A 12,020-nucleotide genomic window follows, 5' to 3' on the forward strand; every position below is an offset into this window, starting at 1 on the left:
AAATTAAATTCTTTGGCAACAAAAAAGTTCTTTGCCAACAATAAAACTAAGTTATTGCCAAATATTAAATTTTTTATTGTCATTTCTATTCTTTCTTGTGGTGACGGTTTGTTTTCATAAGACTTAGTGCTGTCCAGACTAACTTTGGCACATCTTGATTATCTAATAGGGTATTTGCACCAGCCCGTATTTAGTAACCTTGCCCATTTAGAATGTTAGCCTGATAAAAAGAAATTACCTAATATTTATTTTTTGTTTTTTCGGAATAGAGTTCATGATCTTTACTCTCATACAGGGGCGAATTTATGTATAAAATATGGGTCACGTGAATCCATGATCACCCGTCTATACTCGGTTTAATATATATATATATATATAATCCTTATAATATAACTAATATTAACGGAAGGAGTACATGATTAAATAAGATCAAGTGGAGCATTGGTTATGTGTTGGGGTTTAATCTCGTAAGGTTGCGGGATTGAACCCTACTAAATGCATTTTTGCTATTTTTTTTTTGAAAAAATTCTAAGCAGCCTTAACGTTAATGGTGAACACATCCTCTCATACCACTCGTATTTATTCATTCAAAATTGGTATCTACTTTGTTAACTTGATACATGAATATTTTCTTGAGGTGAGACCTTTTCATATCTTGACTCAAGACTTGGATTACGTACATGCATGGATGAGCCAATTGTTGGGCTATTTTAGTCGGTTAATTTATAATATGGTGTGATATTGTTTGCGTCGAACTTAAGTTGCATGATCTTTAAAAAAAATCACACCATTAAGAACATTAATACATTTTATATGTAACATTTTTTTATTAATCTTTAGCACTATTTCTTACTAGTAGTATTAGCACTATTTTTTGTAGTTTCTTGTTCTTCGATTTATGTTACCAACTGCGTTTTTTGTGCTTCGGTCATCGCATTATTTCGTTGTCGTTACTGTTCTCTTTTTTGAATGTTATGTATTGCTTTCCATATTAGTTGTCATGTCTCCTTCATTTCCGTATTATCTTTTTCATGCTGCTTTGAAATGTTTTACTTGAGCCAAGGGTCTACGAGAAACAACCTCTCTATCTCTACGAGCTAAGGGTAAGGTCTGCGTCCACTCTACCCTCCCCAGACCCCACCTATGAAATTACACTAGATATATTGTCGTTGAATACTACTAATATTATTCATCAATATTGAATTTTATTGACAATAATTCATGACAGTATTCTAATTAGCCCACTTGCTTTGAGGTTATTAATTTCAATCAGAAATCATGCCAAATTTTGAGTAGCTGAGGATTATACAAGTGAGTTAAAAGTGGAAGGAATCAGAAATACATTAATACATTGTGGATTTCCAAGGTGTTAACCACTTGGCCTATATAAATTCTTCACCAACTACCTGACTCTTGTAGTCCTTTTTGCACTTACCAGCCAAAAAAATCCCTTTCTTTTACAGAAAATATCATTCCCGTTTTGATGTTAGGTTGAAAATTGCCTACCATAACAAAAATGAAGATGATGTAAATGGATTGTACACATATATACACTTTATGTTTTAAGTTCAACACACTGACTGACTGTGTTAAAAATACTTGCACAATCAAATAATTTATAAGGTTATTACAGATAAACATCTATGATACTATTAATTGATAACTTAATAGAAGAAGTGACTAACATGCTATAACTGATAAAATTACATTCACTTCTTATGGATTCATTGAAAATGATTCTGATCTACTTCATGGCCTATTAGAAGTAGAAGCCGCTCTCTTCAAAGACAGAAAAAAGTTGTAGTCAGTTTTAAAATGATCGAGTAGCATTGCTTCTTCGGCTCGAATCGAGGAATCCCTTAAATATGATACAAAAGTGCACATTGTGAAACCTTTTACAATCATTGTATATGACTTGAAAATTCAGATGGGTCAGATCCAAACATGGATCAAAGTCTCTGGGCCTCGAGAGTATGTTGTAGGGGGGGAAATTGGTCCTACTGGGAGTCTGGGATAATATAATTTCAACCATCATATGAGGGTTGGGTCAATGGTGTATGGATCCATTAATTTCTCAGGTAATGGGCTGTACCCTTAAGTGGGTTGGGCTAGAGCTTTGAATTTGACTATGCTCTACCCTTAGTTAAGGAAACAGTTGGAGCATAAGGGGTAAGGCCCAATTGTTACAATTAGGGAGTAAGGCCCAATTTGTTTCCATTTAATTGAAGTTTGAATCTTCATAATTCGTATGTCAACTTCTTATTTGAATCTTCATAATTCGTATGTCAACTTCTTAAGTGCATTTGTCTCCATCGCAATCACTCGTTAACTCTTAAATAATCTGAAGCATTCAATTTTTTATTTTTCATAACTGTAATGTTCAGGCCAGCTTGCGCATCCGAAGCATTCAAATTTTACAGTATTAAAATCATTGAAACATTGCTTAAAGTTAATGCAAATATAACATTTTATTTATTACAATTTCCGAGCACCACGACCTCTACCGATCACTAGCAACAACCTTTACCATCAGCTTTCACCAATCACAGCCGTTAACCATCACCAACCACCCCTATCACCAATTTTCACGGTACCATCATACCATTATCAACCATTCCTACCATCAGCTTTCACCACACAATCACAATTGTCAACCAAACCATCGACACAATCACAATCGTCAACCCTCACTACCAAACCATCACAACCAACAGTGCCACTATTTATTTATGAGATATATTTTTACCAAAATCATGATATTCATAGTGAATACTGCAAAAAATATACAAGTATTTAGTGAGATAATCGAAGTGGTAAAGAATTGATCATAGAACTAGTTACATTAAAGAAGAGGTCCGGGTGGCGGGGGGGGATGGGGGATACCAAAATGATCAACCCACTTATTGGAAAGTGTACCTGTACAGTGTGTCCTACTTTCACTACCAGTAAAATTAACTTTATTACAAGATACAAATACACACTCCCTAGCATTTCTATAACTTTTGGTGGTCCATTAGGTGACATAACTTCACAGCAACCAGGTGATTTGAGCGTGCCCATCCACCCAACAACCATTCCCCATATTTATATTTGCAGTAAAGTACACCAAAAGATACTGTGTCAAACACAAACCAAATTCTTAAACTACCTTTGCATTGCCCAACGTCACACCTTGTCTGTTCAAATTCCCATTTTAATACTCACCACCATGTCTAAGTTGACTATATAGTTCCTCAAACCCATAAAAAAAGACCTTGTAATAAGACAGTCTTCCAGTATTTTAATAACAACAGAGTCTATTTTCTAACGTTTAGTTCAAATTTTTTTCTTTGATACCGACTGATCATCCTCTATAACATCATGCTATAGCAACCAAAAAAAATTTGTTGTATATAGACAGAAGCGTGTCTTGCACGCCCAAATATAATCTCAAACTGACATTCTCAATTTCAACGAGAACGTGAATATATACCAAATATCTCAAAAAGACTCAAAACACAATAACAAGAACGTGATTTCCATGAGCCCTTAAACAACTCACATGCTACCCATATGTATCAAGTATGTAAACCAAATTCTTGTGAACCTTTGCATTGCCCAATGTCACTCATGACACACGTTGTCTTTCAAATTCCCATTTTAATACTCAACAACTCAACATCGTGCCTAAAAGTGGACTATATTGCTCAAAACCATAAAAACACAGACCTTATAATAAAACATATTCTTCCCCTATTTAATAAAAATACGAACTACTAATATAAAGAGAATTATACAACAAGATAGAATTGTAGTAGTAGCAAAGAAAATACAAATAAACATCATAAAGATTTGAAGACCTAAAACACTCCTCATCCCACAAACCATATTACTTCAATTCCCACATTACAAAATACTCTAAAAACGACTTCATTCATCAGTCACATAACGGAACAACTACTAGGATTCTCATCAATAAACATATGAGAATTTGTGGCAGATTGATCAGCAGCAGCAGCACCAGAATTGTAATAATAAGGATCAACATATGAAGTGTATGGAACTTGACCACCATAATTATTACTATTGTTATAGTAATAACCAATAGCTGGAGGAATGAAAGGCGACCTATTGTAAGCAATCTGAGGTGGTGGTTGTTGTTGCATAGCATGGCGGTTTTGAAAATTCATTAGCATTGGCGAAGGATTATACTGTTGTTGTTGCGCCCCACCATTGTTCATGTTCATTAGCATTGAAGCAGAGGGATTATGACCACCTGGTATAACATTATTTGGATGAACTTGAAATCCTCCACCACCATTGTTATTAGTAGTAATCCCATTCCCATTATTGTTATTCCCATGAAAACCAGCAAGATTCATCATTGCATTTATGTCATTTCCTCCCATTCCCCTTTTCGCAGCCTCACCAAGATTGACATTGTTCATGTTCATTTTCATAGCAGCCATTGTTCTTGGGTCAATGTTGGGACCTCCAGGATTCGCCTTCATTGGCATATTCTGGATAGGGCCTGTTTTCTTCCCAGTGCCCGCATTATTCGCATTGGCGACATTGTTGTTGTTGTTTACTTTACCATTGACCATAGCTGCTGCCATAGCTTTCTTCTCGTTATTATTTGCTTCTACTTGTCTCATTAGAGCCATCTGTCTTTCTTGATCTTGCCTCACAAACCTCATCTCTTCCTCAGGGTAACCATCGTCCTCATCCTCCTCGTCGAGATAATCGAGTTCCTCCGGCACAAGGTTGAACTTTTGCTGGTTCTTGAGTATACCAACTTGCTGCTTTTGATTTTTGTTGTTCTTGTTGTTATCTTTGATGCAGTTGGGGTTTTGTTTCGGAATTTGATGATTAGTATTCTGAGACCAAAGCTCAGCATGCTTACCAGCCTTGATTAATTTTTTAATTAAAGTTGCAGAATCCACACTACCAGAAACAGTCACTTTTTGCTGCTCAGAGTCTATTGTTACTTGATAAACACCTATGACATCAAAAGGACAAAATCAAACGCGAGAAACATTTACAACCAGCAATTAAATAAAACATAAAAAGGCACATAATGTAAATGCATCAAACATCATAAAGTTCTAGTCTTCCCATGACATGAGTGCTTAATGAAACAAGAATCACTTAATTAATTATTACAGCATCCCAAAAGGAAGGAAAATCTTTACATAAGCATGCTTAAAACTAATTAATACCCAAAACTCACTTAATGTAAATGCATTAAACATCATAAAGTTCTAGTCTTTTCATGACATGAATACACTTAATGAACCAAAAATCACTTCAATTAAATGACTAACTATTTGATCCCAAAAAGCAAGAAAAGTAGTTAGTGTACACCAGAGGAAAAATGAGAAAAGCTATAATCTTTAAATTCTCAAATTAGTGAAAAAAGTGTGACAAAAAACAAGCATTTTAAAATTTAATTAAACCCCAAAAGGCTAAGGAAAGTAAAAGTTCATTAAACATTATCAAGTTCTAGACTCTTTTCATAACTTGAATACTTAAAGAAACAAGAATCATCAATTACTTACTACTGTATCCCAAAATGTCATGAAAAGTAGTTAGTGAACATCATAAAGAACAGAAGACACATGCTCAAACTTTCAAGAATGGAACTGAGAAAAAGCTACAATCTTTACATAATCTCAAAATAGTGAATTAATGAAAAAAGACCAGCATGTTCAAAATTAATTAAACCCAAAAAGGCTAAGGAAAGTAAAAAAATTCATCAAACACCATCATGTTCTAGTCTTTTCATGACATGAATACATCATGAAACAAAAAGCACGCAATTAATTACTATTTCATCCCAAAAGGCAAGGAAAAGTAGATAATGAACACCAGAGAAAAAAACAGAACACACATGCTCAAACTTACAAGAATGGAACTGAGAAAAAGCTACAATCTTTACAACAATCTCAAAATAGTGAACAAACGTAATAATAAAATTGAGTGAAATGACAATTTATGACATGAGTCCTTAATGAAACAATAATCACTGAATTAATTACTATTTCATCCCAAAAGGAAAGGAAAAGTAGTAAGTGAACACCATAAAAAAAATAGAACACATGCTTAAACTTTCAAGAAATTGAGTAAAGCTACAAACTTTACACAATCTCAAAATAGTGCAAAAAGTAAAGATAAAAGTAAGCACCTTCAATTCTTTGAAGGAGTTTCTTCACTTTCTGCTTGCACCCATCACAATGTATGTTCACTCTGAGCACACAAGTCTAGAAAACAAGAAACTGGGCTTAAAAAACTATTAACAAAACAAAGGGTAAAAAGGAAAAAGTGAAACAAACAAGCACATAACTTTAGATAAAAACAGCAAAAACCAACTTTTCTTAACATATTGTTTCTTGAAAAAGAGAGAGGCCAAAATACCTGGATCTTGAGTAGCTTAAAGTCTTCATCTTTAGTCATTTCTCAAAGATTTTTCTTCTACAAAAGGAAATAGTAAAATATAAACACAAAGCTACAAATACATATATACTAGTACTAGTATAAAATAGGCAAAATGTGGGAGGGGTTTAACGTTAAACACTAGCAAAAATACAGCACCAAGATTTTTTCTTTTTCATTATTCTTCAGTTGAACTCAGAAAAAAAAAACACAAAGTAAAAAGAGCAAATGAGGGTGTCTCTTAAAAAGGAAAGACACATTTCTAAAAACAAAACAAATGCAAACACAAAAAGAAGAATGAAAAAAAAATTCAAGACTCTACTTACAGAGAAGCAGAGAAAAGGAGTAGTGTAGACTGAAGCAAAGCAGCAGTATAGTGTATTAGCTTTAATTCTGAATTGTGAAATGATGTGATTTAACGTTAAATACTGTGAAAAAGAAGAGAAAAATTTATTAGTATTATTGTTTTTTTTTTAATTATTTAAATGAAGAACAGTGACTTGACAGGCTGAGTTCTATCCCTGTCCTCTTTGTCACATGCTATATCTATTTACTTTATGATATATATACACACTTTCCCCAATACCTAAATTTTTTTGAATTCTTTTTTGTTTTTTTTGGAAACGAGTTTGTGTGTTTTTGAGTGTGTGCACAAAAAAAACGAGTTTGTGTGTTTTGAGTGTGTGCACAACGGCTCTTTGTATTTAAGTGTGTAAAATGCGAATGTTGCATAATTTTGCAAAAGTCCAAATTTCAGAGTTGTTCTTGTTGGCTCTTTTCCCTTACTTTCTGTTTCATGAAGGTACCTTGATTTTCTTTTAATTCGGTGTTTGATACTCGTTTTAGACACGATTAATATAAAACCGAGAAGCTATGAGGATAAACGTTCTCTAAGGACGACTCTATTTTAAGGAATCAAATGCGAGATATTTGATGAAGTATGGAGTTTTTTGTTTTCTTGTTAAGGTGCGATACCCGTTTTAGGGCGCAACTGTTATGAATTTGCTCGGAAGGACACATAGAGATAAAATGATTTCTACCAAAAGGGATTTTATTTTCAGGGTTCAAATCCAAAATTTCTATTAAAAAATGGAGCAATATTTAACTTTACCACAACTTTTGGTGACAAAAGGTGAGATGATTCATGTAAGTCAAACTGATGAATTTGTAATCTTATTGTTGATATTTCAATACACTTACTTAAGAGAAAATAAAAGCCACACATTGAAAGCGAATAAACACAATTAATTTAGATTCACGTCGATTAGATTCACATAATGGGTAAAACGTTTATTACTGTAAAAGTCGTGTAAGTAAATTTACTTTCAATAGTAGTAGGGTAGGCATGCCATTACTTATAGCCTGTTTGGATGAGCTTATAACTCATGACTTATAAACAAAAGCTATAAATTAAAAATTCTAACTTATGACTTTTGACTTATTTTTCTAATTTGCTTCAAGTATAAGTGCTTAAAACACCTCAAATAAGTCAATTCAAACAGACTAATCTGATAGTTATTTCTATTTGAATCCACCTCAAGACTTAACGTCCAAAGTGAATAAAAGTTTTAATATTTTGTTATTTTAATATTTAAAATACATTTTATATATTAAAATTTATTCCGTCTGCTCAGTATTGTTTTGTAAAATAAAAAGTAATTGTTCAGTGCTGTTATAAATTTATATCGAAACTTGTACTCTAGTTTATTAAAGAAAAATTTAATAATCAATTCAGTTAGTTCAATTCAATCGATTTTCAAAGATCCGTTAACGTTCAAAAAACATGAGAGCCAAAAGTGACAATATATTCTTGTATAAGTACACTTATGTTATTTTTTTTGAACGATAAAGTACACTTAGTTTATAAACACAGTAAAATGATATGATGTGATCAGAGATATGCTCAGTAAAGAGTAAAATCTTCGCAGAAAAATGTTGCATCACAAAATCCTGCAGGAAGGACACTGAAACGATGGATCGTCTTTTTTCTTCTGGTTAATGCAGAGTTCTAACATATTCTTTTCCTTTTTTATGACTTTTAGCATATTTATAAACACTTTATCCTGTTCACAAATGGAAATAAAAGAAATTGCTTTTGCTTAATCTGGTTTCATTCAGTAACACAATAGTCACCTGGTTATAACAAAACATAAGACGCATATTTAGGACTATTTTTTGGGCAAAGGTACAAATATATCATTAACTTTGAGCAGATTTATCCTTATTAAAAAGTGGTGCATATATATCACTGTCAATACACAAATAGCATAAACATATTCTTTTCGCTGCAGATTTTTTAAAGAAAAAATTGTATAGCTTATTTGTTAGTTAAAAAAATGTCATGCGACCTTAATTAGAAAACAAGCTAAATGATTTTTTTTTTTTCAAAGTATGTCAGCTAAAATGGTATATCTGCGTTATTTGTTTAACGGCAGGGGTATATAGACACCATTTTTAACGAGAAGTATATTTTTGCACTAAATCACAAAATTAAGGATATATTTACACATTTTCCCTTATTTTTTTCTAAGGAGATTGTATATTAATTTGAGACACACTTTTTTTTTTACTTCCCAATTTTTTTTCTCCAACGATATCTAATGCGCAGCATCTAACTCACGTGTTTTACACACAAAAAAAAAAAAAAAAAAAAAAGGGAATAAGACATCTCCTGGCATTTAGTACCATCAAGGGATGTATGTTAAGATGATTGAAACTTTTTCATTTTTAATCATATGTCTTGGATACGAGTTTCTTAAATGAAAAATTCTTAGCAAGTTTCATGGAGTAAGTTCCCGAGTTTCATGGAGTAAGTTCCCTTGCATCTGTTCTAACTCGGCTCGAATGACATGTGTCAGTCAGATCAAGAATTTTTTAAGTTTCAAAAGATAATTTATACTATATAACTAAAAACTACTCTTTATCTTCGTAGTAGGGTAAGACTCCATACACACCACGCTCTTCGGACTCCACTTGTCAAATTATATTGAATATATTTTTATTGTTTAATATGTAATTAAAAACTCCATCAAATATTAAAAAAGAATCTCCCTCCTAATCAATATGCACTTGATTTTTCATAATGCCAAATGAATGAGTAGTGAACATTATTAACCTATATGCAAACATTCTCAACTTCGAATGAATGTTTGTTCATTCTTCAATTATTGCATATACTATAATTATGAATTCCACTCAATTTCATTATCTCACTGCCACCACAATAACTTAAAGAAGCCAAAATTGCAGCTGTGTATTCTGTAGTAAAAGATAGTATTTGTTTCTTATTTTTCAAGATCAAATGTGTTTTGCAAAGACAAAGGCATATGTGGTGTTTAACATAATAAAGTAAGAAGTTGGGGTTGTCAGTGAAACATTTGTCTTGGCTTGAGAGAAAAAGGTTGAATTCCTTTTTGACCTCTATTTCCTCCTTCTCGTAACTTTAATCCATTTTGTTCTTTTGTTTCGTCAGAACAGTTTTTTGTTCAGTCCATCACGTGAAAATAAATGTGCTACAGTCTCACCAGTAAATATCTTCATTCAGTCACGTAACAAGTTCCTTTTTAAAAAAAATCAAATACGTTACTGTTTGGTCATAAAATACTTTAAAATGTTGAAGTTAGTGGGCGTTTGGACGTGAGAATTGTGAGAATTGTGAAAATTGGTTAAAAGTACTACTTATCTTGGTTTCAAGTTGAAAATGGTATTTACAAATTGAATAACATAAAGTGAGTTCTTAGTTGGATGTGCGTCAATAAGTTCCACAATAAAACTGAAAAGATAAAAAAGTTACGCAAAGATAAAGCAATACTCTTGATAGTTATTTTGTGGAAAATTGTGCGAGTATAGTCTAAATGGGACAATATCACACCATAGTTAGAATATTTTTGAGCTTTTTTAGTTCAATACATCATTGATATCAGAGTCAATGATTAAATAAGACGAGTATGGAGATAATAGAATTAGAATTATTGAATTTGGGGCTCGACTTAGTATCTTTGCTTGTCTACGGATCGCTTTCTTTATCTTTACTTGTAATTTTGGAGAGGCATACACAAAAAAAAAAAAGTTGATCGACTTTGATGACCATAAATATTTAGTTGATGCGAGTGTAGTTCCACCCCTAAAGCAAACATCAATCTTTTCATTTGGCTTTCACGTTCAATCACTTAATTACTTAAGATAGTTAATCTAGCTCCATATAAACTCGCAACTCACGAGGTATAGTTCATGTGGAACTTAGTTCTATCTAAATATTATTGGGTGTGCTGTGTTTTTATTGGTGTAAACTCTATTTTTAAAAATCTACATCATATTAAAGATTATACATGAGTTGTTTTAGCCCTATTATTATTCTTTTGTGCATTTTTTAAGCACAATAATTTTTTATTCAGATTACATTGGATGTCAAAATGACAGAACAAGCATGAAATTTTTACTTTATGAGACCAACTTTTAAGACAAAAAGTAGGAAGTATTATTCTCTTTTGTTGACCCTTTTTTGTTGGGGGTTGAGAAAAAAGAATCTTGAATAAAATAACAACTAACTCTATACTAGTAAGTATATATACAACAGTATGGTCTGTATGGTCAATAGAAATGACAGAAATGACTTTTATATAAAGTTATTATTATTACCCATACCTAGTACACTACTGTTACATTGTTTAAATGCATTTATGCCTTCTAAAAATAAGTAAAAAAATTCAAGTACTCATAGTTGACTGAGAGAAGAGAGCCCCAAAAAAGAAATTATCTTCTATAGACAATTGACTCAAAATAGTAGTGAAAATAAAGAAACTCCTGAAAGCAAAGTCCATACTTTAACCCTTTTTTTAGTGCAGGGTCCCAAACACACTTTTTAAATAATTTAACCATTCCTATACATAACTTTTAGGAAAAGATAACAAACTGTAGTATTTTGTTTGGAATAAGTTTAGAGTAATTTTTTAAAAATATTCTTTAATAATTTTACCTTCAAAAGTTTGTCAAAAATAAGTATTAAAATATTGAAAATTAAAGAATATTTAAAGGACCTGTTTGACCATAAAATTATTTATTTTTCAGAATAATTTTTTCCTTTATTTGAAAATCAGTTTTTAATCATAAAAATTTAAACCCAACTTAAAGTTGTATTTCAAATTTGAAAAAAAAGTTATTTAAGTCATTTTTCAACTTACTTTTCACCTTTGACGTTGTATTTAAGTACATTTTGAACATCATTCAAATATTCTTTGTAAAGTGTATAACCAAAAACAATTTCATGTTCCACACCAATAAAGTGAAAATATTTGGAGTCAATAGCCAAACGCCTAACTTTAACTACATCATTTATCCAAACATTCAACTTTCTATTACTTTTTCGATCAACTTAACATTGACAACATATTTTTTAATCTCAACTAATTCATATTCGAACGCCTAGTTAAATGATTAAAATTGCTTAGAAATATATTTGAGAGATTATTTATTATTCTACCATTTTTATTATTTTCTCTTTAAGTACTTTTACTAGTTACTACCATTTGGCATGGATGGTGTGCTTGGGAAGATGAGAGAAATAATGTGACTGACTTGTGAATAAAGCTACATTGGCCCTCTATCCAAAG

General features: G+C 31.8%; 1 protein-coding gene across 1 annotated transcript; it reads right to left on the bottom strand.

Moving 5' to 3' along the window:
* Nucleotides 1-3,695: 3,695 nt before the first annotated feature.
* Nucleotides 3,696-6,540, bottom strand: LOC132067559 (heavy metal-associated isoprenylated plant protein 37). Its single transcript, XM_059460824.1, has 3 exons — nt 6,394-6,540; nt 6,164-6,239; nt 3,696-4,978 (listed from the first exon to the last, which is right to left on the bottom strand). The coding sequence occupies exons 1-3, from the start codon at nt 6,430-6,432 to the stop codon at nt 3,921-3,923; spliced, it is 1,173 nt and encodes a 390-aa protein (XP_059316807.1). The 5' UTR covers nt 6,433-6,540; the 3' UTR covers nt 3,696-3,920.
* Between the last annotated feature and the right edge of the window lie 5,480 nt (nt 6,541-12,020).

This window comes from Lycium ferocissimum, chromosome 8 (genome assembly GCF_029784015.1).
Source record: "Lycium ferocissimum isolate CSIRO_LF1 chromosome 8, AGI_CSIRO_Lferr_CH_V1, whole genome shotgun sequence".
Lineage (NCBI taxonomy): Eukaryota > Viridiplantae > Streptophyta > Magnoliopsida > Solanales > Solanaceae > Lycium > Lycium ferocissimum.

Bases quoted from the DNA above. Each gene is read 5' to 3' on its own strand.
- LOC132067559 (XM_059460824.1), bottom strand. From the start codon at position 6,432: ATGACTAAAGATGAAGACTTTAAGCTACTCAAGATCCAG. The intron at 6,240-6,393 runs GTATTTTGGCCT...CTTGTTTTCTAG, and splicing joins TTAAGCTACTCAAGATCCAG to ACTTGTGTGCTCAGAGTGAA. The intron at 4,979-6,163 runs GTGCTTACTTTT...TTGATGTCATAG, and splicing joins ACTCCTTCAAAGAATTGAAG to GTGTTTATCAAGTAACAATA.